At 50.3% G+C, this 27,566-nt stretch overlaps 1 protein-coding gene and 1 pseudogene across 1 annotated transcript; both read right to left on the reverse strand.

Annotated features, from left to right (window-relative positions):
• Window positions 1–27,550, reverse strand: part of LOC123353777 — an 824,880-nt pseudogene extending 797,330 nt beyond the window's left edge.
• Window positions 15,447–18,439, reverse strand: LOC123353576 (complement C3-like). Its single transcript, XM_044994778.1, has 3 exons — window positions 17,677–18,439; window positions 15,919–16,004; window positions 15,447–15,737 (listed from the first exon to the last, which is right to left on the reverse strand). The coding sequence occupies exons 1-3, from the start codon at window positions 17,766–17,768 to the stop codon at window positions 15,559–15,561; spliced, it is 357 nt and encodes a 118-aa protein (XP_044850713.1). The 5' UTR covers window positions 17,769–18,439; the 3' UTR covers window positions 15,447–15,558.
• Window positions 27,551–27,566: the final 16 nt, after the last annotated feature.

The raw sequence follows: 27,566 nt of genomic DNA on the forward strand, positions 1-27,566 counted from the left end.
GTTTTATCCGGACCGGGCTGACAGTGAACAGAAGGTCACAAGATGGAGTCACAAGATGACAGTTTTCAGACTCCATCTTGGATTGCCACAGTGTCCTTAAAATCACTGATCATTGGGTCTGATACCCACACATAATTTAATAAACTACGTGGAATGAACCAGAGAACAATATAACAGTCCATACCCAACAGGACCCTGAATTCTATAGGCTGTGTAGGTTCTCATTAACGTTGGCGTACCACCTTTATCTTGTGGTTAAGGCACGTGTTAGAGACGATATCTGTTGTTACAGCATTTTATTATTTAAATTTAAGACCTTATACTTTCACAATATTACCAAATTTTTGCAGTCCTCAATCTACAGGTTCTTGCATTTCAGCTTGTCTTACTCATGTCTACTACATAGTTCCTCTAAATACTGATCAATCTTATACTTTTATAATCCTACAAATCAACTCCGGTGAATTTACAATGATTATATATATTATATAATATATTGATTAATCATATCACACAATAAATGGATACTAAATTAAAATAATTGGCTACAGAGACGAGCACAGAAACTGCAGGGTGTGAGTAGACTTCAGTGGAGCCACCTGGGACTTGGGGAGTGGGACAACAGGCAGGAAAAGTCTGGGAGTGACCTGATAAAGAGGAGCGCATGGATGCACTTGAGGAAGGACTGGCAAACTTTATTTTGAAATATTTGTTAATTTAATAAACCCAACCCTGAGATGGGCTGTGAAAGGGCTTGTGAGTTATTGCAGAAGCCCCTCAAAAGGGGGAAACTAAGGCAAGGGGCTGCCTGCTGGGGTGCGTGGGAGGAGGCCACCCCACAACAGAGGAAATCAGATACTATGACCCTTTTCCAGCCACTCCCGACACTGCAGGGGAAAGATCAATGTATGCTTTTCCTCTGTGGCCTACAGCACGTGGCTGCTAAGCGAGGGGCTTTGTTATGCAAAGTATAAGTAAACCATTAAGAACAGTAACTATTCGCTAATTGCCCTAATTAGATGCAGCACTTCATGAACGAGATTACCCTGAGGCGGGTCTCTCAACTACAGAAAGACAGGATGTTAAGGGAAGCACTTCACCGACCGGGACCCTACGCGGCCATGCTGGTTGAGGCGATGGTTCCCCTGTACCTACGGATGTCGTGGCGTGGAAGAGTGTGCTTCACCGGAGGACCAAATAAGGCACCTCTTCCTAGAAACCTCCTGCGGAGGGTATTTGAGGAACTTTATGACGCCTTTGTTGAATTGTCCCTGGAGGACTATTGTTCCATCCCAATCTGTGTGGACCTACTGTTTGTATAGTTTCCCATTAAAAACTTTTAGATATAGTATTTAGATATAGAATTTCTATTTTTTGTATACATGTTTTTGTACAAATAAATGTTTTCTTGTTTATACGACTTACCGCCTGATCCTTCCCCTGACTCAGAGTCCGGGTTAACGGCCGGGGAGGGTTGGTAGGTGATCTCTGTGAGGGTGAGGAAGAGATCCTGGCTGTCAGGGAAAGCGGCATTGTGTTCGCTGTCGCCTGCGCCTTCCTCCACGGACCCTTCCTCGTCTTCCCCATCGGCGAACATCGAGGAGGAACTGTCCTGGTTCACTATGCCATCCACTGAGTCCACGGTCACTGGTGGGACAGTGGTGGCAGACCCACCGAGAATGGCATGCAGTGCCTCGTAGAAGCGGCATGTCTTGGGCTGTGCTCCGGAGCGTCCGTTTGCCGCTCTGACTTTTTGATAGCCTTGCCTCAGGTCCTTGACTTTCACGCGGCACTGCATTGCATTCCGGCTGTATCCTTTCTCTGTCATGGCTTTGGAGACCTTCTCGAAGGTCTTTGCATTACGCTTGTTGGAGCGCAGCTCCGACAGCACAGACTCCTCGCCCCACACAGCGATCAGATCCTGGACTTCCCGGTCTGTCCATGCTGGGGACCTCTTTCTATTCTTTGCTTGGGCGGACTCCTCTGCTAGAGAGCTCTGCATCGTTGCAGGTGCTGCGGAGCTCGCCCCGATGTCAAAGCAAGAAATGAGATTCTAACTGTCCAGACAGGAAAAGGAATTCAAATTTTCCCGGGTCATTTCCTGTGTGGCAGCTCAGAGCATCGAAGCTCGGACTGCTGTCCAGAGCGTCAACGGAGTGGTGCACTGTGGGATAGCTCCCGGAGCTACTAAGTTCGATTTGCATCTACACCTAGCCTAATTCGAACTAGCAAGTTCGAATTTAGCGTTACTCCACCTGTCGGGGTGGAGTACCAAATTCGAACTAAGGAGCCCCCTAGTTCGAATTAAATGGCTTCCTGGTGTGGACGGTTGAGCGATTAGTTCGAATTAACGCTGCTAAATTCGATTTAAGGTCCTAGTGTAGACCAGGCCTAAGTGGTCTCAGTGCCACTAGAGGGAACCCAGGAGGTGTGTAGACATCTATGCCACACACAGCACAGTGTTAGGGATAGAACACATGGTCCATGACTCAAAAATATAGATCACTCCCAGCCGAGCTTGTAGCATCCATTTAGGTAGAGAAAAGACAAGACTCAGTAGCAAGGAATGTAAAGGGACTTCTCTACTGAGGCTGCTGGACACAGACAGACCCTATAGTTCCTAGTGGCCCCTGAACGCCAGGGAAGGGAGGGATATCTGAGGACACTCCATCTTTATTTAGCTGTCACAAGCAGTAGGGCTTTTATCCTCTCCAGTGCTTCGTGTAAGCACAGTTTTAAAAAAAGAATCCAAAAAACATAAGCTTACAGTTCTACTTACAGATGGATTAAACTCAAATCGATTCAGATTAGTCATGATTCAACAATGGCTTTGTCATATACACTCAGACCATTGGTCGTACACGCCTGGTACCCTGTCTCCAGACCAATGGCCAAAAAACAAACAAATGCCAGAATGAGTCCAAATGCATGTGAGTTTCTGCCCATGGGAAGAGAAGGCCCATTCATTTCCTGGGGACGACTCGCTGTGTTAAAGAGAAGCATGTGCTCACACCCATCACCTTGGCAGGATGGAGCCTCTAGTGAGAAGATTCAGTCATGCTCCTGTGCTGGTCTCTGCCTTAGGTTAACAATGGCAAAGACCTGATAGGTCACGTTGCCCATCTCCCAGGCAATGCAGGAGTGTTCTCTACTGGGCATTCTCCAGGGCTTTCTACAATGACTCAAGTGATCGGAATCCCATCCCTTCCGATGAGAGACCTGCCCACAAAACACAGTTTTGGAAGGATACCCGGGACTATAAGGATCATACTCACTTGGGTAGATCCATAGCCCCCTCCATAGTAGTTCTGCTCTCTCAGCCATCTGACTATGGGGCCAGCCAACTCATACTTCTTCATTTTCAGCAAGGCCAGCAAGGCGTATGAGGTGCCCTCAATGTTGAAGGTGCGGGCGTTCCGCTCTTCCCAGCGATTTCCCTCTAGGCATCAGCAAAGAAGGTGAGCTAAAGGACTCTTTCCAAGGACATCCACTCATTCTGAGCAGATCTGACTGGATGATACCATCGCCAGACTCCTTCCCCAACTTTCTGCACAGAGGATGGGTAAGTTGAACTGATTGTTGCCCCTTTCAGGACGATCAGCTACCCAATATTTGGGGTCTTGGGAGGACTGTTTCAATTACATTGAGGAATTGGTCATAGGCCTCAGGTACGTTCTATGGTGTAAACCTGATTGCTTACGAAAATGCACAGAAAGTCCCGTTTTCCCTGAGCATGAGAGAAACCAACAAATGCACAGAAAATGCACAGAAAGTCCCGTTTTCCCTGAGCATGAGAGAAACCAACAACAGGCAACTTCCTTGCTGAGAAATCCCCAAGTCCACATCTGAAGTGAGTTCTAGGACCAACAAGCAATGTTTCTCTGCTTCCTTTCATCTTACTTCTCCAGGCTTTCAGCTGGTTTCTGCCTCTAACACACAGGGTGCAAAACCAACATACTAGCCCCTACGTTTGCAATCAGGGAAACCTCTCAGCCCACATGACTTAGCTCTTCACCTGCTGTGTGCCTTCGGCAGTCCCTACATTGTTTCTAGCTGTGTCTACTACAGAAAGAGTCTTGATTGCTCCCTCCACTGAGTCTGAAAGAGTGCCTGGCACACCTATTAACTTGAACAAGGGCCTGGTCTACACTTAAAACTTAGATAGCTGGGTCACTCAGGGCATGTGAAACATCTGCACACACACCCACTTCCGGAGTGCTATAGCTATGCCAATCTAATCCCTAGTGCAGACACAGCTAAGTCAATGGAAAAATGCTTCAGTTGACCTAGCTACCATTGATCATGGTGGTGGAGTTCCTACAGAGATGGAAAACTCCTTCCATCGGTGCAGTCTGCGTCTAGCCAGGATGGGTAAGAATGGTGTCCCTAGCCTCTGTTCGTCAGAGGATGGAGATGGATGGCAGGAGAAAGATCACTTGATCATTGCCTGTTAGGTTCACTCCCTCAGGGGCACCTGGCATTGGCCACTGTCGGTAGACAGATACTGGGCTAGATGGACCTTTGGTCTGACCCGGTACGACCTTTCTTATGTTCTTATGTTCTTATGTTCTTACGATATGGGGTGATACCAGTATAGCTGTGGCACCATGGCTGTGCCACTCTAGTCCCTGTATTGTAGACATGGCCAAGGTCTGTGACTGTTTTGGGATCAAAGACCCACCTGGCACCTTTCAACATAACATTGTTATATCTAGACAACAGCTTTGTCCTGCCCTGTTTTAACTATCCCAAACAATGGGGCAAACTCCATTTTCCTTGTGGGTAATATTGTTCTATATCTGCTGAGATTCCCCTTTATTCAGTTTCGTCCAGTTATATTCTCTTGACCCACCCTTTTCTCTCTCTTTCTCTTTGGGGTTTTCATTCTTTAGATATACGTACAGGGCTCTCAGATTCCTCCTGAGGTCAAGTAATACCATATATCTCTGCCATATCCAGATCTCAGACACATTGGTGTAAATCTGGAGTAACTCCACTCAACCCACAAGAGTTACTCTGGATTTACAACCAGCCGGATCAATCTCAAATCTGGTCAAAAGGAACAAATCTATGCCTGTTATTCATTCCTCATGAATTAATCCCTCTCCAATCTAGAGTATCAGGGTTAGAAGGGACCTCAGGAGGTCACCTAGTCCAACCCCCTGCTCAAAGCAGGACCAATCCCCAACCTCCTTTGCTTCTCTTCCCTGAACCCCATCCTGACTTGGCCACATCTTTCCAGTACTTGATTAGATGCTCTGATTTACCTGTCGAAGCTCTCATGAGCGCCTTCTCAGTGTCCAGTGTCCCCACCATCGCTAAGGCATAGGATGCAAGAGCCACAGTGTAAGGTCTGACTAGAGACTGGTACCTTTGGGCTAAGTAATCAGCAGCTTTGTTGATGCTGCCTTCCAAACTCTAGGAGGTGACAAAGAAAACAAAAGAAAAACAAACTCATGAGTTAGGCTGAGGTCTTGGGTGGTGTTAATGTAACACCGACAGACCCTGGTCGTCAGCGAGCAGGATTGAACCTGGGACCTGCAGAGCTAAATGCATGAGACTCTACTGCATGAACTAAAAGCTCAAAGGTTCTAGAGCAGACTCATTAATCTCTCTCTAAGTGGTTTCAGTGCCACTAGATGGGACAGAACGCCACACCCAGGAGGTGTGTGGGTTACATTAAGAAATTACAAATTCATGTGGCTTCCAGCTTTATTTAATTTCACAGTTAATTTTGTGCTGATGAAAGATGGAGGAGGCTGAAAACATGGAAGTGAGATATTTGAGGCCAGTGAAAGGGGACATTTCTGGACCACATGCAGAATGTCATCAGAAGTGAGACCAAAGTCTGTGGCAGGGCCAGCCCTAGCCCAATGGCGCCTCAGAGTATCTTTGGCATCCCCCCCATTTGTTAAATTTTTGAATACCTTATTTTCTATTGCATTTGTAGCCCATTTCACAACTTTGATGCATGATTCGCATGCATGATTTATCCACCTCTTCCTGTCCTTGCTTCATCCCCTCCCCTAAGGCCCTACTCTTCCTCTGTCTCTTCCTGCCCCCACTACACCCCCTCCCTCAAAGCCCCTCCCCCCACCAGCCGGCCTCTCCCTCTTCTCTGTCCTCTCCCCCAAGTGCCTCCCGCCAGCTGCTTGCTGATCAGTGGACAGCCCCAGGGACCTGCTAAATAGCTGATCGGCAGCCAGCCAGGACGAAACCACTGTGGCTGGTGGGAGCTGAGCACCCCTTATTTTTTTTCCATGGGTGCTTGAGCCCCAGAACACCCACAGTGTTGTCGCCTATGATTCTCTTCATCCCCTCTTTGTACGTGCCCACCACATCACCTCATCCTCCTCTCTTGCAGCTTCTGTCTGATACCACAGACCAGGGCCAGATTTAGGGGCAGGCAACCACTTGGGGTGCTGGGCTTGGGCGGGGCTTGGGATGCTGTTTTTGTTGTTAAAGAAAAAGAGGCAATCAAATGTTTGAAGTAAAATGTTTCCGGTATTCCGTATGTGGATTCATTTTTTACTAACTTGCTAGAATGTTCTGGACCTATAAGCTTTGTTTCTATAAGATTAGAGGAAACAATTTTTTTTATTTGCTAATATATGGCACGAATAAATGCAGATTTATTAGCTCCTTCCCCAGCAAATTTCACATGTGATAGGGCATGTTTCATAGGGGATGGAAAGATGGGAAAACCTGGGTATGAACATAGAAGTGAATATACGGTGAAGAGATACTCACGTTGACTTGATCCTTGCAGATGTCCTTGGCCCCTTCTAATGCAATCAGCACAAAAGCCGTTAAAGAGACATCAGGCTCAGCACCCTTGTACCCTCCCTAAAGGGGAGCGAAGGACAGATTTGGGACAAGAAAGTCCCCCGAGTACCATGAAAAGAAAGAATTAATCCCAGGACCTCAGCATAGGAAATTAGAACACATGCTTCCTAGAAAGCTACCCAAGAATGGACTCTCAGTCATGGCCAGACCTATAGCTGGGCCAGGTTCTGATCTCAGTTACTGTTACTCTTTTGTCAGTGTGGAGGAACTCCATCCAAGTCAATAGAGATGCTTCGTATTAAACCAGCGTGAGAGAATTTAGCTCACCAGGCCGGTGCTCAGGTCCTGCCACTAGCTCCCAGGCAGCTTCCCGTTTATTAATGGATCAAGCCCCAGTGACATCAAAGACCAAACTTTGGCCTGTGAAGCACCAAGACAGCTGCACTCCTCTGGGGCAATGCAAATCACTAAGCCCGGGATGAAGCACATGAGAGGCAAGGACAAGGCATTCTCAGTTGAGGGGAGCTGGCTGGGGAACCAATGCCCAGGGAACATCAGGCCAGGCCAGAGATCTCCTTCGGAGATGTCTTTCCACCATGAGAACAACACTCACATAACTAACCTGACCCCCTTCTGTCTAACAAACCCACACACAGACACCCCCTAAACCCAGACATGGACACCCCCTTCTGCTCTATACCCTAACACTGAGACCCCTAACACAGAGACCCCTTAAACCTAGACACTGACATCCCTAAACCCCAGGGGCGCTGGAACAATTTTTATAGCGAGGGTGCTGAGAGCCACTGAACCAAACTGTAATTCTGTATATAATGGAAACCATTTCAAGCCAGGGGTTGTTGCAGCACCCCACGCACCCCTAGTTCCAGCACCTCTGCTAAACCCTGACACCCCTTCAACTCCTAAACTCTAACACTGAGACCCCCTAAGCCCCACCACTGACACCCCTAAAACTTGACACTGATGCCCCCTAAATCCTGACACTGACACCTCCAAAAGCCTGACACCAACACCCCCTTTTACCTTATAAACCCTAACACTGACATGCCCTAAATGCTGGCACCCATAAATCCCAACTGTGACACCTCTAGCTCCAACAATGAGCCCCCCTTCACACCTAAACCCCGAACAACAACAAAACCCAAAATGATCTACCCCCAGCAGAATGTTTACTCCCAACAAAGGAGAAGTAACAAAGACTCTAAGAAGTCCACTAAGGACTAAATAGATACAATCTGGCCCATTGGGCCTGAATCTCCATTCACTGCTGCCCATGTAACTGCACCAGGAGAGAGAGAGGAGATCAGTCTGCGTGAGCACAGACTTTGGGATATAGCCCAGTAAGACATCCCTTTGAATTATGAACCAACAAGTTGCTGTGATGATTGAGGTGGGTAGTGATTGGTTTGTAAAAGTCAAAGGAAACACGTACAACCATCTCTCCGTGGATTACGGGGGCATCTTCTTGGAAGACTCTGTCTGGTTTCTGCTTTTCCAGAATCAGCCATTTCACCGCCCCGCAGATAACTTTTTTTTCAATGGGCACCAGTTTCTTAGCCATGGCAAAGACCTTCACCACATACGCCGTCAGCCTGAGGGCAGAATCAATCACATCACGATCACTCCTGCCTTCCCGGAATTGCCCTCAGTGTGAAAGCTAGACCATCTCCACTCAGGTATGAGTTGAGACGATTCACAGCCGTAAATGGAGTGAGGTTCACGTGGGTCAGTTTATGGTAACCTGAGTGAGCAGGAGCTAGGGAAAATGTCACCACTGGTCCGGGAAAGCGCATCCAGACACTGCTCCCTATTTCGTCTGGCTCTACTTAAGATGTGCTGAGCTCTCGCCGCCTGCAGTGGTACAACCAGGATAGTGGGGTTGGGGGCCCGCTGTGGACAGCTGGCCGCTGGGAACTGGACTGGAGAGTCATCAAACTCAACTTCACACAAGCCAATGAACAGTTGTCAAAGTGGTAATGGTCATAGGTGCCGACTCTGTGGGTGCTCCGGGGCTGGAGCACCCATGGGTAAAAATTGGTAAGTGCTTAGCACCCACTGGCAGCCCCCCGCCCCAGCTCACCTCTGCCTCCACTCTGCCTCCACCCTCTCTTCCCTGAGCTTGCTGCATGCCCGCATTTTCCCCCAGCTCCAGGTGGTTGCACTGCGAAACAACTGTTTCGTGCGGCAAGCGCTGGGAGGGAGGGGGGAAGAGGGGGAACGCGGCGCATTCAGGGAAGAGGCGCGGCTGGGGCAGGGATTTGGAGAAGAGGTCCAATAGGGGCAAGGAGGGGGTGGAGTTGGGGCAGGGACTTTGAGGAAGGGGTTGGAACAGAGGCAGCACAGGGGCAGGGAAAGGGTGGAGTCAGGGCGGGGCCAGGGGCGGGGAAAGTTGGCGCCTATGGTAACAGTTAGTCTGATCCAGATACAAACTAGCCACCTAAAACTGAAAGGAGCCGGAGTTCATTACGAAGGCAGCAGCAGGCCCAGGGGCCACCCTGGGGGCAGTCTGAGCAGAGCTGGAGCAGCAGTCCTGGGAGCAGCCCCAGAGGCCGTCGGAGAGCAGTCCCCAGGGGCCTCGGAACAGTGGGTGGGTGGATGCAGTCAGACCCTGCCACTGGAGCAGTAGCCAGCTCTCAGCCCCCTGGAATCTCCCAGAGCAATGGCACAGCAGGGACCCCCCAGAGCAGCAGCACCCTGGGGACCCTCACAGCAGCAGCTCCCTAGGAACAGCTAAGAATTAGTCAGGGGTGTGACACCCTGATGGGGTATTTTTAGTAAAAGTCATGGACAGGTCACGGGCTGTGAATTTCTGCCCCTCTGAGTTGGCAGCAACAAGGGCCGGGTTCAGTATCCAGGGGTTCCGTTTCAATAACACAATGCAAAACCGGCTCGAGCCCCCACCCAGTGACCTGGGACAATTACCTACCACCCCCCCGGGCGCCTCTAGGAGGCAATACTTCCCCACTCGCAAGCACGAAGTCTGAGTGTAGCAAAATCCTTTTAATAAAGGAGGGAAACAATGTGGCATCACGTTGGAGAGACACCACAAACAGGACTATACACAAACCATAAGCAAAAAACCCACCTCCAAGTACATTTGGCACTGTCCTTAGGGTCTTAAGTCCAATCACCCCAAAGTCCAACAACCCCAAAGTCTCAGTCTCCGGTCAGTGCCACCCCAGAGTTCAAAAGTTTATCTGCAGAGTTTTACCCCCCCCAGCCTGGGTGGAAATGGGGGGCGGGTCGCACACACAGGGTGCTAGGGACACCTTACGTGGGCCAGGGCCGACTGCCCCGCTTCTCCGTGGAGTTCTGCTGCAGCCTTCACCACGACTGGCTCCACTCCACCAGCTGTGCCGCTCCTCCAGCAGACCCGTGAACCACGTCAGCCGTCCCCCACAAACTGCTCCACACTGCTCACTGTTCCATGGGCTGCTCCAACGTGCTGCAGACTGCTCCGCTCTGCCAGCTGCTTGGTGATAGATCTTCAGGCTCTCCCACTACCTAACACAGCACTCAATGATCTCAGCTTAGTAAGCTTAGCTCTTTTAGTGATTTCAGCGCTTAGTGATTTCAACTTGTAGTAGGAGAGCCCCACTGCCACATGGCCCAACGTGAATTCAGGTCAGCAACCTCTAGATGGACTCCTAAAGGATTCAAAATTAGCTCTGCTCTTTAACAGTGGAGAGAGGAGGAAGTGCAATTGGTGTTCCAGGCCCTCAAAAGGGGCCCATACCATCAGGTACACACACCAGTCCCCAGCCTCTCTCCCTTCACTGGGTTTTGGAACCCATGTCCCTTATCTAGCAAGTACTATTTAATGTAGGTTGAGTCATTTCTGTCATAAAGCAGTCTCATAGTTCCTCATTCACATAATTAAGGTAACAGCCCCTTTATTTCCTTCCTGCCCCAATAACAAAGAAATTGGGGATTCCACAGTGTGAAAATAACCATCCCATGCTGCTGTGTGTTATGCTAAGTGGAGTGGGTTTACCAATGCAAATGCACATTCCTAAAATTCCTTTGCCCACTCCTCATAATGTACCACCAGATGTCAGGGTAGATCTCATCCTGACTCTGCTTACATTTGTTTATTGCCCGTGGCCTGTCCGTGACTTTTACTAAAAATACCCATGACTAAATCTTCGCCTTATTCATTCCCAATCCCTCAAGCCATCCGCTCACCCACACTGACCTGTCACTGAAATCACTGGGGGCCACATTTACAAGGTATTTAGGCACCTAAAGATGAAAATAGGCACCCAGCGGGATTTACCAAAGTGCCTTAGTGAGTTAGGCACCAAACTTCTATTGACTTTCAAAGGGAATTAAGCCCCTACTCTGCTTAGGTGATTTTGTAGATCATCTTTGGGAGTTTTCTGCTTAGGTGATTTTGTAGATCATCTTTGGGTGTCGTTCCATTGTCATCTGTGGGAGTTGGATTGGGTACTTTTTTCCCATTGTGTGTGTTGACCTTTGCCCTCTGGTTTTGGGCTGGAGACTGACTTGCTCTGGATCACATATTGCATGTGTAGGGTCAGGCTAACACTGAGCAAGAGGGTGCATTAGAAAACCCACTGTCCTCACCAAGTGCTTGATGGCCGGCCTTTGAAAGCGGCGTATGAGAAGTCGGGTTTTTTGAAAGCCATCTGCTGCGTGTAACCTGAAACAGGGAGAGTAAGAAGGAGCTGTGCGATGTCTGGCGAGCGTCTAATGAGGACTTTACATGCGTAAGGCAAACCAAGTCAGAGCTGTGACCCCTGCCGCTGCCGTCTGAGCTGTGTGGCTCTCCCTTTTTCTGCAGGTGTCTCTCAGGAGGGACACAGCAACTCAAGGGAAGCAAAGGCAGAAAGCTGTCGGGTGGGGAAGCCGACTGGCATGGGCACTGCCCTGTTCCTCATCAGCATGAATCCTCCCTTCGGGGTGGGAATGGGGCCAAGTGATTACAGTGTTTGGGGACCTGGAAGGCGGGATGCCTGGGTTCTATGCCAGGCTCCAGGACGGGAGGGTGGGTTAGTGTTTGGAGCAAGATGCTGAGAGTCAGGACTCCTGGGTTCAGTTTTCAGTTCTGTCACTCACTGCGTGATGTGATGTTAGGCAAGTCACTGTCTGTCTCAGTTTCCCCATATTGTAAAAGCTTAATGGATGGGATGTTTGTAGTTCATACTCTGTGCCTAATTTAGACAGCCCACAAGGGAGCCCACTGTGTAGTGAAAGGGACACCTGTTGGAACCTACCAAGTTCTCTCAATGGTCATGAGCTTCTCTATCCTTCCTCGCTACCAAGTGCCAACCTGACACAGATTTGTGTTAGGAGATAGATATTCCGGCCTGTCTGCAAAGGCCTAGACTTTAAGAATTTAGGTGTATTCTTATCACTTAGCTAGTTATAAAGGTATAAAAGAAAGAATCAAAAATCACTGTCTGTCTGTGTAATGGCCTTCTCTTACTGTGACAATCTGAGGCCTGGTTCTTCAGCTAAGCAGCAGAGCTCAGCCATAAACTGGGAAATGTATGGTCACATCCTCACATTCCAAACTAGTAACATTGAAATAAGGTGCTATTGGGCTGTTAGGAATACAATCCTGCCCTAATATTCCTATCAGCTCCAGAGAAAGGGAAGAGCCTAGAAGATGTAAAAGGAAATTCAGTTTGATAGCATCCTGTCTGGCAAGAACTCACTTATCAATAGCTGGGATGTGAAATCCTCATTTCTATATTGTTCTATCACTGTAGTCTCCACTTCCCTATTGTTTGTCTGTATAATCTCTGTCTGGTTCTGTGACTGTTTCTGTCTGCTGTATAATTAATTTTGTTGGGTGTAAACTAAGGTGGTGGAATATAATTGGTTAAATAACCATGTTACAATATGTTACGATTGGTTAGTTAAATTTCAGTAAAATGATTGGTTAAGGTATAACTAAGCAGAACTCAAGCAGTCAATCAGGAAGTAAGGGGGGGATGGGAACAGGGACTGGGGTGGGGGAATTGGGATCATGTTTTGCTAAAGAGGGGAATGGGAACAGAGGATGGAAACAGGAACAGGGACACAGGCAAGGTGTCAGAGCTGGGAAGGGGGACACTAAGGAAGGAAACTGGAATCATGCTTGCTGGAAGTTCGCCCCAATAAACATCGAATTGTTTGCACCTCTGGACTTCGGGTATTGTTGCTCTCTGTTCATGTGAGAAGGACCAGGAAAGTGAGAGAGTAAATGCCCTCCACCCCAGAACCATCCAATCCACCGCACAACAGCCAAAGCCAGCAATGAACTGGAGCCCAAAAGCCCAGCAGGACTGAAAACTGGGTTGGGCCTTTGTCTGCATAGGAAGGTGGAGCAAGGGCAAGACCTCAGGGGGAAGAAGCCTAGTGGGGAGGGGCCTCGGGGCACAGCGTGGGTGGGCCCACAGGGGGAGGGGCAGAGTGGAGGCGGGCTTCATGGAGAAGGGCAGAGTGGAAGCAGGGCCATGCTCCAGGTGATGGTGGGAGTTTGCGGAGCTCCTGCCATCTACCCTCACAACCCCCCTGTGCAGCAGGGCACTGCAACTCTCCCCGTTTGTAGAGGTTGGAAATGGAGTCACAGAGAGATTAAGTGACTTGCCCAACCTCACACCATGAGTCTGTGGCAGAGCAGGGAACTGAACTGGTGTCTCCTGAGTGCCAGGCCAGCTGGCTGATCCCTGGGCCTCTATCTGTCGCCCAATGTGCTTAACGTGAAGCATTTGGTACCGGCCACTCTCCGAGACAGGCTACTCGGCTAGATGGACCTAGGGGCCAGTCCTGTGTGGCAGTTCCTGTGTCCCTAACGCAAGTCTGAAGAGGGATTTGCTGTCTGGCATGAGAAGTACTTACCTTGCATGATTAACTTGATGGCTTCCGCCCTGCGTTCCACCCCGATCCTTTCCCACTGCTCGGTGCTGTCCAGGTAGATGGTGGCGATGACCGGGGGGGTCATGGTGATCATGTTCTGTTCCCCACAGCCAGACGGCATCACAATGAGGTGCTTCAGGTTGGCCCCATCGATGGAGTTTTCGACAATGATTGTCACAGGGTTTCCTGGCCAAGGAAATAACATGACGTGAATTTGAGCACGGAGAGCAGGCGCTTGTGGGGACAGAGAGACAGACAGACCTCTCTGCGGGCAGGGGCAGATTGAGAGCTCAATCCTGCATGTTGCTGAGCACACCCAAACCCCATGAAGGTTGGATCCTATCCCAGCAACAATTGATCCAGGCCCTGTGTGCTGACAAGGTCCCTGCAATATTCTGAGCATTTCTCACCAAGCCCTCCTAGGTACTTCACTCCAGCCCTGCCAGCGGTGGGGATAGAACCTGGACACTCCCACTCTGAAAGCACCAGCCCTTGCTGGTTGAGCTGAATGGGGTTAAAGGAAGGGTTATTATCCACATTTTACAGGTGGGGACCTGAAGCATAGACAGGCTAAGGGCCTGCCCAAAGTCACCAGGGATGTCTGTGGCCAAGCAAGGTCTTGAACTTAGGCTTCCCAAACACTAAGCTAGGCCTCAAACCAACAGACCATCCTGTCCAGAGACATAGGCTTCCACCTGGGTGCTCCTTATTTCTGTGCACCTGTCTCTCCTATGAGCATCTTGCTTAGCCACATGCCGACAGTGACTTTGATCTTGGCCATTAATGCTCAATAGTGCACGTAGACTGTTGTAACAGAACCAAGTGGGTAATCGGTCCACCTCCTGTGAGTGTAGCTACCAGAGAAAAATTCATTGCTCCCTTCACTCTGTTTCTAAAGCATAAAACACTTTCAAATCAGAGGCCCTTGCCTTGGATGCTGACTTTGGTCTCCGATTCTGTGTCTGGAACCATGTCATCTATATCTGCCTCTTTCACCTTCACTTCCTGGACACTCCCTGAAAAGGAAGGACGAGGAGAAGAGACACTGAAATGCCATCTGTCCAGCCAGCTGAGCTTTGCTGTTGGCCCTTGAATAATACTCTACAACGCCCATAGAGAGCCCTGCACAATCCACTGACGTGCTAGGGAAAAGGGAGGGAGGGGGCAGCTGAGATAGGAATCAGGAAGCTATGAATACGGGGCAGGCAGAGGCGGCTGCATTTCAGTGGCAGCTGAATTGCTCTGCATATTGCCGATTCTAGTCTTCTGTGATGAGCCTGATTTTGACCTCCATCTCAGCCAACACTAAACCAATCCCTCTGAAATATCCCACGCACGATCGGATGCCAGGGTAGAATTTTTCAGGGAAGTTTGCTGCAGATTTGATTAAGGGTTTGGGTTAGATACAAGGGCTCCAAAAACAGAGATACCCTCACTTAGATATAGATTGTGGAATTCTTTGAGACCTTCAGGATGAGAGGCACCACATAAAGGCAAAGCAGTGCAGCTACTCACCCGGTCCTTTCGCAGATGGATCCAATACTACAGAGTTTATCTCCCTCTATATCATGCAATCTTGCCAGAAGCTGGGAATAGGCAACAGGAGATGGATCACTTGATGATTGCCTGTTCTGTTCATTCCCTCTGAAGCACCTGGCACTGGTCGCTGTCAGAACACAGGATACTGGGATAGATGGACCATTGATCTGACCCAGTATGGCCATCTTAAGTTCTTAACTTCATAGCCCTGATCCTGCAAGGTGCTGAGCACCCAACAAGATCAATGGGAGACAAGAATGTCCAGCCCTAAAGGCATCAGGACCTAGAAGAACAAGCCTTCCACCATTTTGTTTTGGTTTGCCTGTCTGTCAAAGCATTGACACCTCAGGTCCATTGCAGAGCCCCATGAGGCGGTGAGCTTACCTTAATTGTTTGGTCCCGATAGTTGTAGAGAATAGCCCGGATTTCCACCTGCTCATTCCTCACTACAGAGTAGGGCAGCCAGAGGTCAATGAAAAAATCTTTCATTACTGTTATCTTATAGGGGTCAGCCACACAGATCCCTGCAATGGGGAAAGACCCAGGGTCAGAGACAGGGGGGCTTATACTTTAGTCCTGAAACATGTCTGCTGACTCCTCGATTGTTCCATCTCACTGTGACCTTTCCAAGGCCCATTGTGGCCTGGGGTCTTTTCCCCATTAGCTTTTCTGCCTGTTCTCTGGAGAGCTTGTGGTGTTCCTCACCTTTGGTCTCTGAAAGGCTCACAGCCAGGACTTCCCAGGTGGTGATGGAATCCTTCAGGAAAATAGGCATCTTCTTGGAAGAAATTCTACATGGAAAGAGAAAGACAGTGTCTTTTACAGACGGAAGGAGCTAGGACTCATGGACATTCCCCAGCTAGGGGTTTAGATCAAAGGTGGGGAAACTACAGCCCGTTGACCACATCTGACCCGCGGGACCCTCCTGCCTGGCTCCTGAGCTCTTGGCCTGGGAGGCCCACCCCTGGCCCCTCCCCTGCTGTCCCCTCTCCCCTGCAGCCTCAGCTCACTGCTCCGCCGGCGCAATGTTCTGCGCAGCAAGGCTGAGAGCTCTTGCCGGGCAGCGCAGCTGCAGAGCCAGCCTGACCTGGTGCTCTGTGCTGCGCGGTGGTGTGGCTGGCTCCAGCCAGACGGCGTGGCTGCCTGTTCTGATGCTCTGGGTGGCACGGCTGTAGCGCCACCAGCCACTAGTGCTCCAGGCTGCCCAGTAAGGGGGCATGGAGCAGAAGGGATTGGATAGAGGGCAGGGGAGTTCGGGGTGGTGGTCAGGGGGCAGGAGTGTGGATAGAGATTAGGGCGGTTAGAGGGTGGGGAACAGTGGGGGTTAAATGGGGGTAGAGGTTCCAGGGGACAGTCAGTAATGAGAGGAGGGGTTGGATGGGGCAGCGGGGGGCAATCAGGGGCTGGGGGTCCAGGGGAGTCCAGGGCACAGGGAGGGGTGGATGGGGCAGGGGACCTGGGGGGGCTATCAGGGGACAGGGAATGGGGGGATTGGATGGGGTAGGATTCCCAGAGAGGCCATCAGGGGGTGAGAAGGGGGGAGTGTCGGATGGGGGCTAGGACGTGGCCACACCTGGCTGTTTGGGGAGGCACAGCCCCTCCTAACCAGCCCTCCATACAATTTCGGAAACCCAGTGTGGCCCTCGGGCCAAAACATTTGCCTGCCGCTGATCGAGATCCTTCTATCTTAGGACTGACATCCATGGTAAAGCCTTCTTCACCAAACCACTGAAATATAAAGCCATCTCTGGGGAAGAACTCAGCAGTCCAAGTTCTGCACCAGCCACAGGACACAACCTGTTTTAAAAGTCTCAAGGGTTGGGATATTAATTCTAGTGACCCAGTCTAATTCCAAGCAGGGGAATTATATTCCATTTCAGTGGAGAGGGGCCTGACCCATCACTTCATTTACCATAAAAAAAAAAAAAGAGCTTCAGCCATCCGATTAGAAAGCACCATCAATATCACATGTCTCAGCAACCCAATAACACACCGTGAACAACAAACACAAATGAGGAACGGTTCCCAAACAGGATAAAAGGCAAACGCTAAACAGCCAGACACCTACATCCATATTCTAGTACCTAAATCAGCAGCCTGTTTTTTCATTAGAGCTGAAGCCAGAGGATACCACTGGCTGCTCAGCATCTCTGGAAGTCGGGCCAGTTCTTTTAAATACCTAAATATGGGCTCAAAACTGGAGTAACTGAATTAAATTCTCGGGTCTCTGTTATACAAAAGGTGGGACTAGATGATCTAATGGCCCCTTCTGGCATTAAAATCTAGGAGTGACTCTATGAATATGGATCAGCTGCTGAATGCTGAGCCTAATTTATGACAAAAACTCCACCCAGCTCTACTGAGGATCTTGCTGGTGGAGAGACACTAACTTCAGTGGGAGCTACACCATGCCACGTCTGAATGTGGCCTTTTGATGGGAGTGACACGGCCACATGCTCTTACCCCAGTTCATTTGGTCGCTCAGTCAGCTGCTCCACTTGCCACAGCCAGCTCTCTGGAAACTGGCTCCTTGAGGTGATATCTTCGTCGGACATGAAAACTTCATCTAAGACATCTGGGAAGTTAAATCACAGACCGTCTGGCTCTGCAGTGACATTGATTGGGATGGGGCAAACCTGAAAGGATTCGGGGGTTGGCCTGCTCTAGAACTGATCTGAAAGCATCCCTGATTGGACCTACATTGCCAAGTTTTGATGCTGCCAGCCCAGAAAAGCATGAATTAGAGTTTGGCTTCTTCTCTCCATGCCTGCCTTGCTGTTCCCCCATGAGCTAGCCTTTTCTGGGCTCCTATAACACTGATATAGGCCACTGGCTCTGTGCTACATGTGTGCCCTCTAGTGGATATTCTGCAAAGGTAAGAGCCTACTACTATCCCTAGCTAGGGAGTTACCCCTTTAGCTCAAGTGGTAGAGGACTGTGCTTTAGAAACAAAGGTTAAACCTCAGCGGCGACCTGTGAAGAGGTTATTACCCTGACTCATCTGGGTCCCCATATCAACATGGTGCAACACTAACAGGATTGCTGCCACTGCATTCATGCCCATCTCCCCCATAGGAGATCTGTGAACATGGGCAGCGTTGATTCATGTGGTGTGGTCTTATTTCTCTAACAACTCCCCCTGTCTTGCTCCTCTGAGTGATATTGAAACCCTTGTACTTGCTTCTTGCAAGTTCCAGGTGGAGCTCTGTCACGGAGTGTGGGGGAGTCAGGGTCCTGCACCCCCAGCTTCCTGCGACTCACCAGGACTCTCAGCCAGCCAGTAAAGCAGAAGGTTTATTTAGACGACAGGAACACAGTCCAACACCGGTCTTGCAGGCACAGACAACAGGATCCCCCCTGTTAGGTCCCTCTTGGGGTCCCAGGAGCCCCACAGCCCCATTGGGGAATCAGAGCCCTGTCTGTGCTTCCCTTCCTTCCCCAGCCACCTCCAGACTCCCCAACCCCCTCCAGCCCCTCCTCTCTGCTCAGCCCCTTTCCCAGGCCAGGAGGTCACCTGATCCCTTTGTCTCCAACACCTTCAGCCCACACCTTTGCAGAGGAGGGTCCCAGGCCATCAGTTGCTAGGAGACAGAGTGTCAGGCATTTAGGTGCACTGGCCTTTTGCTTTGCTAGATACTTAAGAACTGCATAGGGGACACTGAGGCACCAACACAGCATTCACAGACCCCAGGAAGAACAGTACAGCTCCCGTTGCAGCTTGTCCCGTATGGTCTTGATATAATTGCAGCAGTCAAGGAAGGTCTTCTTGCATTCATCTGTATCCAGGATGTACCCAACCCGCTTCTCGCAGCTGTGCCCCATGGGCTTTTCGTACATCCCATCTTCACAGCATTTCTTCAGCTTCCGGTCCTGGTAATCTGCCGCTGAAATGTACAAGCCAGAAGGTCATTCCTACCAAGCTTCTTCTAGTCCTCACTTTCTCGCTCTCGTTAATTTACTAGTAGACATGGCCAAAGAAGGAACATAGGAACTGGCACTCTGCTATAATCCAGTATCTTGTCTCTAACAGTGACTAGTACCAGCTGCTTCAGAGAAAGGTGCAAGAAACCCCATAGCAGAATTACCTGCCCACAGTGAGGTTCCTTCCTGACCCCAATTAGAGGTTGGCTCATGCCCTGAAGCATGGGGATGTATAGGTCTTCTTAAAAAATCCTATCGTATGGAATGGTAAACATCCTCCTTTTCCATGTAAATGGCTCATCCTTTTTTGAATCCTGCTAGGCTCTTGGCCTCAATACAATCCTGTGGTGGTGAGTACTATGGGTTAGTTATGCATCGTGTATGAAAATAGTTCCTTTTATAAATTCTTAATTAGAAACCATTCAGTTGGGTTGAGTGTCTCCTTGTGCTTCTATAGGTAATGTAACAATGTAGCTGTTGTTGTTATTTGAGTTGTGTAGCACTTTGGGTCCCCAGTCATGGCCCAGAACCCCACAGTGCTGGGGGCTGAACCAACACAGAACAGAGAGACGGTCCGTGCCCCAAAGAGCAAGTTACCATTCATTGTTTTCTATCCCTCTCTCACATCCTCTCTATAAACTGACCAGTTCCAATCTATCCCCATGTGGAATTCTATCCAGACTCCCCCATCTCCTGCTACAGGAAATGCAGCTGGCAGGAGGTTGTAGCAGGGTGAAACTGGTCACGCTAGGGAATCACATTTCTGCTTTGCATGCTTGCTTTGACCAAGGATAGCAACCCCCCTGATTAGTACCTACCTTTGTTTGCCTTATACTCAATGAGCTGAACGAAGCGACGCCGGCGTTTTGCTGGCTGGGGACACTCTGGATCTGCAGAAGGAAGTGAGAAATGGAAATTAAAATCCCACCTACCAAGTGAGGCCTACACTCAACTTGCTGCCATTTCTCTGTCTGGATGTAACAGGGTAACTTTCAGACACCACATCTGGTCAGTTACCAAATTTCCGAGAATGGTCTAGCCCTCAATGAGTGGAACCCCATTGATTTAGGGGGAAATCAGGAAACCAGAAAAGCCATTTTGGCACATAACATATTGCTCCTTCCTGTCACAAATGGGAGCCACATAAGAGCTGTTGGGCAGATGCTCAGCCAGCCAGGGCAACCAGAAAGAGGAGAGTGAAGAAGGTTTCATTCTTTCCTCCCTCCTCGTGCGCTGCCCCAAAAAGCCTGTAGCCTGTGGCAGAGATAGAGTCAGAGAGAAGAACCAACCATCTGTCCGTCCCCTCCAGGCCAGGGGGAAGAAAGATACTTTGGAAGTGGGAGAAACCCAATGGACTAGAAGAGAAACTCTTTGAATCCCCTCCTTGGAACCATCCTAGTTTTAAAATTAATCCCTCTTTTAATAGGTGGGGGCCAGTGGGAATCAGGGACCTTATTCTCATCCCCCACTGTAACCCCAACATTTCCATTCCTAGGCCGTTCCAGTGGGATTTGCCCTGCTAGACCGATGTCCCTACTCTGGGCTTGTGGCGTAGGTCACTGTGCCTTGTTTTGCTGACTCTTTCCTCCCTTCCTCCATCGCTCATGGCGACCATTCAGAGTGATACCTGTTCTCTGGGGGGTGGAAATCCTACTGCTTGTCTCCAGGGCCAGTCCAGCATCCGTAAATACCCCCAGATTGTTCTTTCCACTGCCAGCCGTACAGCCAATGTCACTCTTCTCCACCAAGTCCCAGATCTGTGTGATGCAAACATAATGGTTGAGAGGTTATTGTTAACAATGACACTTCCCATTTATATGGTGCCATCCAGCATGATCCCAAAGCATTATACAGGCTGTGAGCCAGATTCTGGTCTCAGGTACAACCATGCAATCTGCAGTAACTCCACTGACTTCCTTTGACTTGTTCTGTGTTTGCTGTAGTGTAAATGAAAGCAAAATATGAGTCATAAGTAAAGGATTTATTGCAACTCAGTCTCCACTGAAATGTGTCCACCTTTGGGATAGAGCAAAACAGCCATTCTGCACCAGCAACATAACCAATTTTAGGAAGAGAAAGAAAAAATTATGCAGCCAGTTGAACCCAGACAGAGAAGGATATTAGGCAGAGAGAAATTAAACACCCAAATTAGAATTCAGTCAGAGCACCAGGGCCCTGACCCGTGTTGAAAGGGTCGCAGGACATTAAATGACCAGAACCTGTGTTTGATATGTCAGCTGAGAAATGGCATTTTCAGTAGCATTGCGTCCCCTAAAACCTTGATAGGGCCCGGGGATCAGTGCTGACTCAGAAGAAAGCACACCCTCTGTTGAGTCACTAACACTTTTCCCTGCAGCACAGTGCCCCCTAATGTTGCACTGAGACATTGGTTCAGCACTGACTGGGAGGGGACAGCACTGCCTGCTAAGACCCCACTCCACTCAAAGCAGCACAGCATCCGCTATCGCGGCATTGGGTGCAGTGGGTGCAGCTCTGACTGGGGGAGGGAGAGCGCCCCCTACTGAGCACACCCCGACTCCCTGATGTACAGCACCACCATGGGCACTGGGGTGAGAACTGCCTCTGAAGGGGGAGCCCCCCTACTGCATCATTCACACAGTCCCCTACAACCCAGCTCCATCTGGGGCAACACTGTCCAAAGGGCAGGGTGTCCTTTAGTGTGTCCAGAACAGCACTCCCTGCAGTACCTTGGGTTTCACTGGGTGTCTCCCAGCCAAGTACTGACCTGGCCTGGCCCAGCTCAGTTTACAGTGGAGCTCACACCCCAAGCGGCAGCTCTGCAAACAAAAGGCTCACTTCGCTTTTCGCCATCCTGGAGCGTAGAGCAAGGATAAGGGCTGAGCTGCATTTCCCGCTATAAACATCACAAGTTACAACCAACATCTTTCATGCCCCACCTTAGATTGTGTAATTTTGTGCTTTTTGTTCAGAACGTAGACTCCTTTGTCCACAGCCACCAGGCCGACATAAGCTTTGTGGTCTCCTTCCAGCTTGAGTTTCATTGGCGTTCCCGGCTCATGGATTCTCCTGTCTTCGTTGGAGGCTCCTTTCACCACTAGCTGTATGAAAGAGAGGGAAGGGAGAGGTTTTGTTTTAAAGCAGAGGGAGCAGCTAAGAGCCCGTCCTTTGCAAAACATAGGAGAAAAGGAGGTAAGATCTCAGCTTCCTTGAGCATCCGAAAGCCTAGTTCTGATCTCAAGGGCAGCTATGTAAATCTGGAGTAGCTCCACTGACTTCAGTGCTGTTACTCCATATTCATGAGGGTGTAAACTGAGAGCAGAATCAGACCCAATCTCCATGAGGTCCCTTTGTTCGAGCCATGATGGAAAGGTGACTTTGTCCCTCAGGCAGCCCTGAGAAATCTACAAAGTTTGAAGTGTAATGGATCTGCTCTGTGGGCCCAATTCTGATCTCACACTGGTATAAATCAGGAGCAATTAACTGGAGTTACAGCAGTGTAGCATTGTTGTTACATCACAGTCAGGTCCCCTATAGGCATCTGGAGTTACATCTGCTGAATTCATGGGCCAAAAATAAATATCTTACTCCTGTTAGCCCCAAAGAGCCAGCCCAGCCCTGGGAGATGGAGCTGGAATCAATTCTGATGGCCACATCATCAGCAAAATGGCTAATTATGGTGCAGATACAAAGCCAGATACTCAGCTGGTGCAAGTCAGTATAGCTCCATCCACTTCAATCCACAGAGTCTTTATTGCTGAGCTAGAAGAAATCACAACTTGACTCCCGGATCCTAGAGTGGGTGGACAGCATTGGTGTGTGGGGGCTGGGGAACATCTTTGTACGTGTAAAGCGATCAAATCTGATTCAGAATTTGCTGGGAGACAGTCAATGAGAAACCCCACCGTGCCATTTGTAGAGTCCCTTTTGAGAGTCAGTCGGCACTTTCAGTCTAGGAAAAACTCCCCTGTAATGACACCTTCATAGGTATTAACATGTAGAAGGCCAACCTGAATCTCAACCTACCGTTCCCATGCAAGTGTCCTGGATGTCCAGCCAGACAGAGTCTGCTACAATCTCTGAATTTCCTACTTGGTAGTAAGCCACGATGCGGAATGAAGGGATGAGGTCTGGAGTGATGGGCAGGGACATGGTCACCAGATTTTGTCCCGCCTGCCTGGCCTGTCTCCCTACATGAATGATCTTCCCTTTATTCAGGATCTAACAGGGAAACATGAGATGTGGATTGTTAAAGGCCACAAGAGTTAACACAATGGGTGATTCAGATTCCATGAATCTTCCCATCCACCTGTTTTCTACTAGTAAGAGACGGTCACTTGCAACTTTTCAGGTGGGCATTTACATCTGAGCGGAGAGAGGAAAATAAGCTAAAATCCATGTGTTGCAGGAATAGGCTCTAGATGCAGTGGTGCTAATATTCACCAAATCTGATTCCCAAATCTGAGTATTGTTTATGTTTCACCAACAGAGACCACCCCTCCTTTCCCCCATCCCACTCGCCAAATATACTTAATATCTGCGCTACATGGCAACTTTATTATTTGATTGTCCAGCTCTAAAAATAACAGAGTGGACCTACTACTCTGCACTGAAAATGTAGCACTGAAGTCTGGTGTTTAGAACAGGGAACTGAGAGCAGGGACTCCTGGGTTCCATCCCCAGTTCTAAGAGGAAATATGCTCTAGTGCAGGGGTGGGCAAACTTTTTGGGCCAAGGGCCACATCTGGGTGGGGAAATTGTATGCAGGGTCAGGGCAGGGAGTTGGGGTGGAGTAGGGAGTGCGGGGTGTGGGAGGGGGTGCGGTGTGCATGAGAGGGCTCAGGGAAGGGGGTTGGTGTGCAAGAGGTGTGCGGACTATGCAGGGCCACCAAGGGGGGGGGGGAAGTGGGGCAATTTGCCTCAGGCCCCGGGCCCTGCAGGGGCCCCCATGAGAATATAGTATTTTATAATATTGCAACTTTTTTTTATGGAAGGGACCCCTGAAATTGCTTTGCCCCAGGCCCCTTGAATCCTCTGGGTGGCCCTTGGATTATGAGGGGGCTCAGTGCAGGGGTTGGGTTGCAGGAGGGGTGCGGGGTGTGGCAGGGGGCTCAGGGAAGGGGGTTGGGGTGCACAGGGTGCAGCAGGGAGCTTAGAGCAGGGGGTTGGGGTGCAGGAAGGCTGCAGACTGCAAAAGGGGCTCAAGGCAGGGGGTTGAGGTGGAGGGGTGCAGGGTGTGGTAGGGGGCTCAGGGCAGAGGTTGGAGTGCAGGGGGTGCAGGGTGCAGCAGGGAGCTCAGGGCAGGGGGTTGGGGTGCAGGAGGGGTGCAGGGTGTACAAGGGGGCTCAGGGCAGGGGGTTGGGGAAGAGGAGGGGTGCGGAGTGTATGAGGGGGCTCAGGGAAGGGGGTTGGGGCAGAGGAGGGGTGGGGAGTGCAGAAAGGGGCTCAGGGCAGGAGTTGCGGTGCAGGAGAGGTGCGGGGTGCAGCAGGGATCTCAGGGCAGGGGGTTGAGGTGCAGGAGGGGTGCAAGGTGTACAAGGGAGCTCAGGGCAGGGTGCTGGGGTACAGGAGGGGTGTGGGGTGTGGCAGGGGGCTCAGGGAAGGGGGTTGGAGTGCAGGAGGGTGTGGGGTGTGGCAGAGGGCTCAGTGGGTTGGAGTGCACAGGGGTGCAGGGTGCAGCAGGGAGCTCAGGGCAGGGAGTTGGAGTGCAGGACGGGTGTGCCATGCAGGCAGGGGGCTTAGGGCAGGGAATTGGGGGACAGGGTGCAGGCGGGGTTTTGGCTCCGGCCCCACGCTGCTTACCTAAAGCGGCTCCAGGGTGACAGAGGAGGGCACTGGGGCCAGGGCAGGCTCCCTGAATGCCTACCCTGGCCCCATGCTGCGCAGCTCCAGAAAGCATTGTGGCCCCTGGGAGGGGAGGGGGGACAGGAGGGCTCCGTGTGCCCTGCCCTTGCTGTGCCTCCAGGTACCTCCCCCGAAGCTCCCATTGGCTATGGTTCCCTGTTCCTGGCCAATGGGAGCAGCGGGGGACGGTGCCTGGAGGCAAGGGCAATGCACAGAGCCCTCTGACCCCCAACCCAGGGGCTGCAGGGACATGGTGCCGGCCACTTCTGAGAGCGGCGCGGGGGCTCGCGGTGCCATGGGGGGCAATCCCGCAGGCCAGATCCAAAGCCCTGAGGGGCTGGATCCAAAGCCCTGAGGGGCCGGATCCGGCCCGTGGGGCATAGTTTGCCCACCCCTGCTCTAGTGAGTGCATGGGAGGAGTCAGGACTCCTGGTTCCAGCTGCAACTCGAAGAGGATGTATGGTTTAGTGGCGAATGCAGAGGCATGGTTGTTAGGACTCTTGGGTTCTATCTCCAGCTCCTGGAGGAAGTGGGCTCTATTGATTATCACAGGGCCTGGAGTCAGTAACCAGAAGTGGACAAGGGTTTGTCCCCATGACTGACTTTATTTCATTCACACTGCGACAGGGTGCTGGGCAAAGGGTTGCAGCTTCAGCCCTCTGTCATGCCGGCTCCTTACTAGGGGAACAATTAAAGCAGGCTACAAGAAGGATGTGGATAAATTGGAGAGAGTCCAGCGGAGGGCAACAAAAATGATTAGGGGGCTGGAGCATATGACTTATGAGGAGAGGCTGAGGGAACTGGGATTGTTTAGTCTGCAGAAGAGAAGAATGAGGGGGGATTTGATAGCTGCTTTCAACTACCTGAAAGGGGGTTCCAAGGAGGATGGAGCTAGACTGTTCTCAGTGGTAGAAGATGACAGAACAAGGAGTAATGGTCTCAAGTTGCAGAGGGGGAGGTTTAGGTTGGACATTAGGAAAAACTTTTTCACTAGTACGGTGGTGAGGAACTGGAATGGGTTACCTAGGGAGGTGGTGGAATCTCCTTCCTTAGAGGTTTTTAAGGTCAGGCTTGACAAAGCCCTGGCTGGGATGATTTAGTTGGGTTTGGCCCTGCTTTGAGCAGGGGGTTGGACTAGATGACCTCCTGAGGTCCCTTCCAACCCTGAGGTTCTATGATTCTATGATTCTATGAGGTAACCTGGCCCTAATTGGAGAGGCGGAGACAGCTGCTACCTAATTAGCCTGTGGCTGCATAAAAGCCTCAGGGGAAGGAAGCCAGAGGAAAGCAGGAGAAAAGAATAAATGCAGGGGATGAAAGCAGGGAGGTAGCTCTCCCTCCCTCCTGCCTGCAGACGGTGAAGGATTACTTCTTCATGGTGAAACAGTGGTGGAAACAAGCCTGAAAATAAAGTGCACCAGTGCACTGTGTTTACTAAACCCAGGGTCTCTGCCACACTCTGCTACACACACAATCCATATACTGCCTGACTCTGAAGAATTTTCTGCTACAGGTTCTCCTTACATGCAGTGGGAATATTAAAGGACATGTGGAAACTCAGATGATGCTTAAATTCCAGGAGATCCCAGTACCCAGGGATGCAGCACTTACTATGTAGGTGAAATATTGGATCTGGTTCAGAACAGCTGGATTGTTGCTCTTCAGGTGGAAATTCACAGATAAGTTGTCTCCAGGTTTGAGCTCAGAAGCCGTCACCGCCAGATGGAGATAGTTTTGAGACCCTCCTTGGGACTGATAAGCTTCAGCCACCATGGACTTAGAGGCCTGGCAGTTTGCTGGGAGGTTGGGATGGGCAGTTTTTACCTGCAGGAGAGGTGGAGATAAAATCCTAGTTGAATCTGGGAGTGAGCTTAGGGTCTCTAGCCCCTCACACTGGGTCACACCATGAGCAATAGCAAAGGAAGCTTCACTGAGTTGCCATTTTTGGTGGATTCTGCTACTAACAGCCATTCTAAGCATGACACCTCAGAGAAACGCCAAATGCCACTTTTAATTGGCCTGTCGCTTCGGCACAGTCCTGCTGGGACTCCAGATTTCTGGACTGTCAGAGAACATGTCCCTGAACAGAGGAGACTGCCTTGCCCCTTGCAGGAGAGAGGAATATAGAGGGACTCTCTCCTCAAGTGGCTGGACACAGATAGATCCAGTGTTCTCTCGGGCTTTGTAGCTTGAGCCTGGTGTCACCTCACAGGGTCTTCACACTAAGCAGCCATGCGCTGTCTGCAGGCCTCCTTTGCTGCATGGTGGGTACCTTCATTGTGGCAAGGGGAATAATCTGGACCTGCTTATGCTCATGTCAATGTTTACTGGGATCTCTTCTGGCCCCATGATGGAGCACTGGTTACATGGTGATTGGAGCATCTCCAAAACCCAATGGCTTATAGGAAACAACTGACCCCAAGCGCAGATGGAATGCACAGAGTTCAGTTATCCCCCCTGCTCAGTGCATGAGAGGGGAGTGAATGCCACCAACAGGGCATTGCCCTCAGGGTGCATATAGTACTTAGCCCAGACTCAGCGTTAGAAGGTTACTCACCGTGATGGGAACCTGCGGCCTATCCCCTGACATGTTTATAATCAGCTTGGCA

Source organism: Mauremys mutica, chromosome 20 (genome assembly GCF_020497125.1).
Source record: "Mauremys mutica isolate MM-2020 ecotype Southern chromosome 20, ASM2049712v1, whole genome shotgun sequence".
NCBI lineage: Eukaryota > Metazoa > Chordata > Testudines > Geoemydidae > Mauremys > Mauremys mutica.

Excerpts from the sequence above, each read along its gene's own strand:
- LOC123353576 (XM_044994778.1), bottom strand. The coding sequence starts at position 17,768 with ATGTCCGACGAAGATATCACCTCAAGGAGCCAGTTTCCAGAGAGCTGG. Across the intron at positions 16,005-17,676 it reads GAGCGACCAAATGAACTGGG|AATTTCTTCCAAGAAGATGC; the intron begins GTAAGAGCATGT and ends CTTTCCATGTAG. Across the intron at positions 15,738-15,918 it reads GAGCCTTTCAGAGACCAAAG|GGATCTGTGTGGCTGACCCC; the intron begins GTGAGGAACACC and ends TCCCCATTGCAG.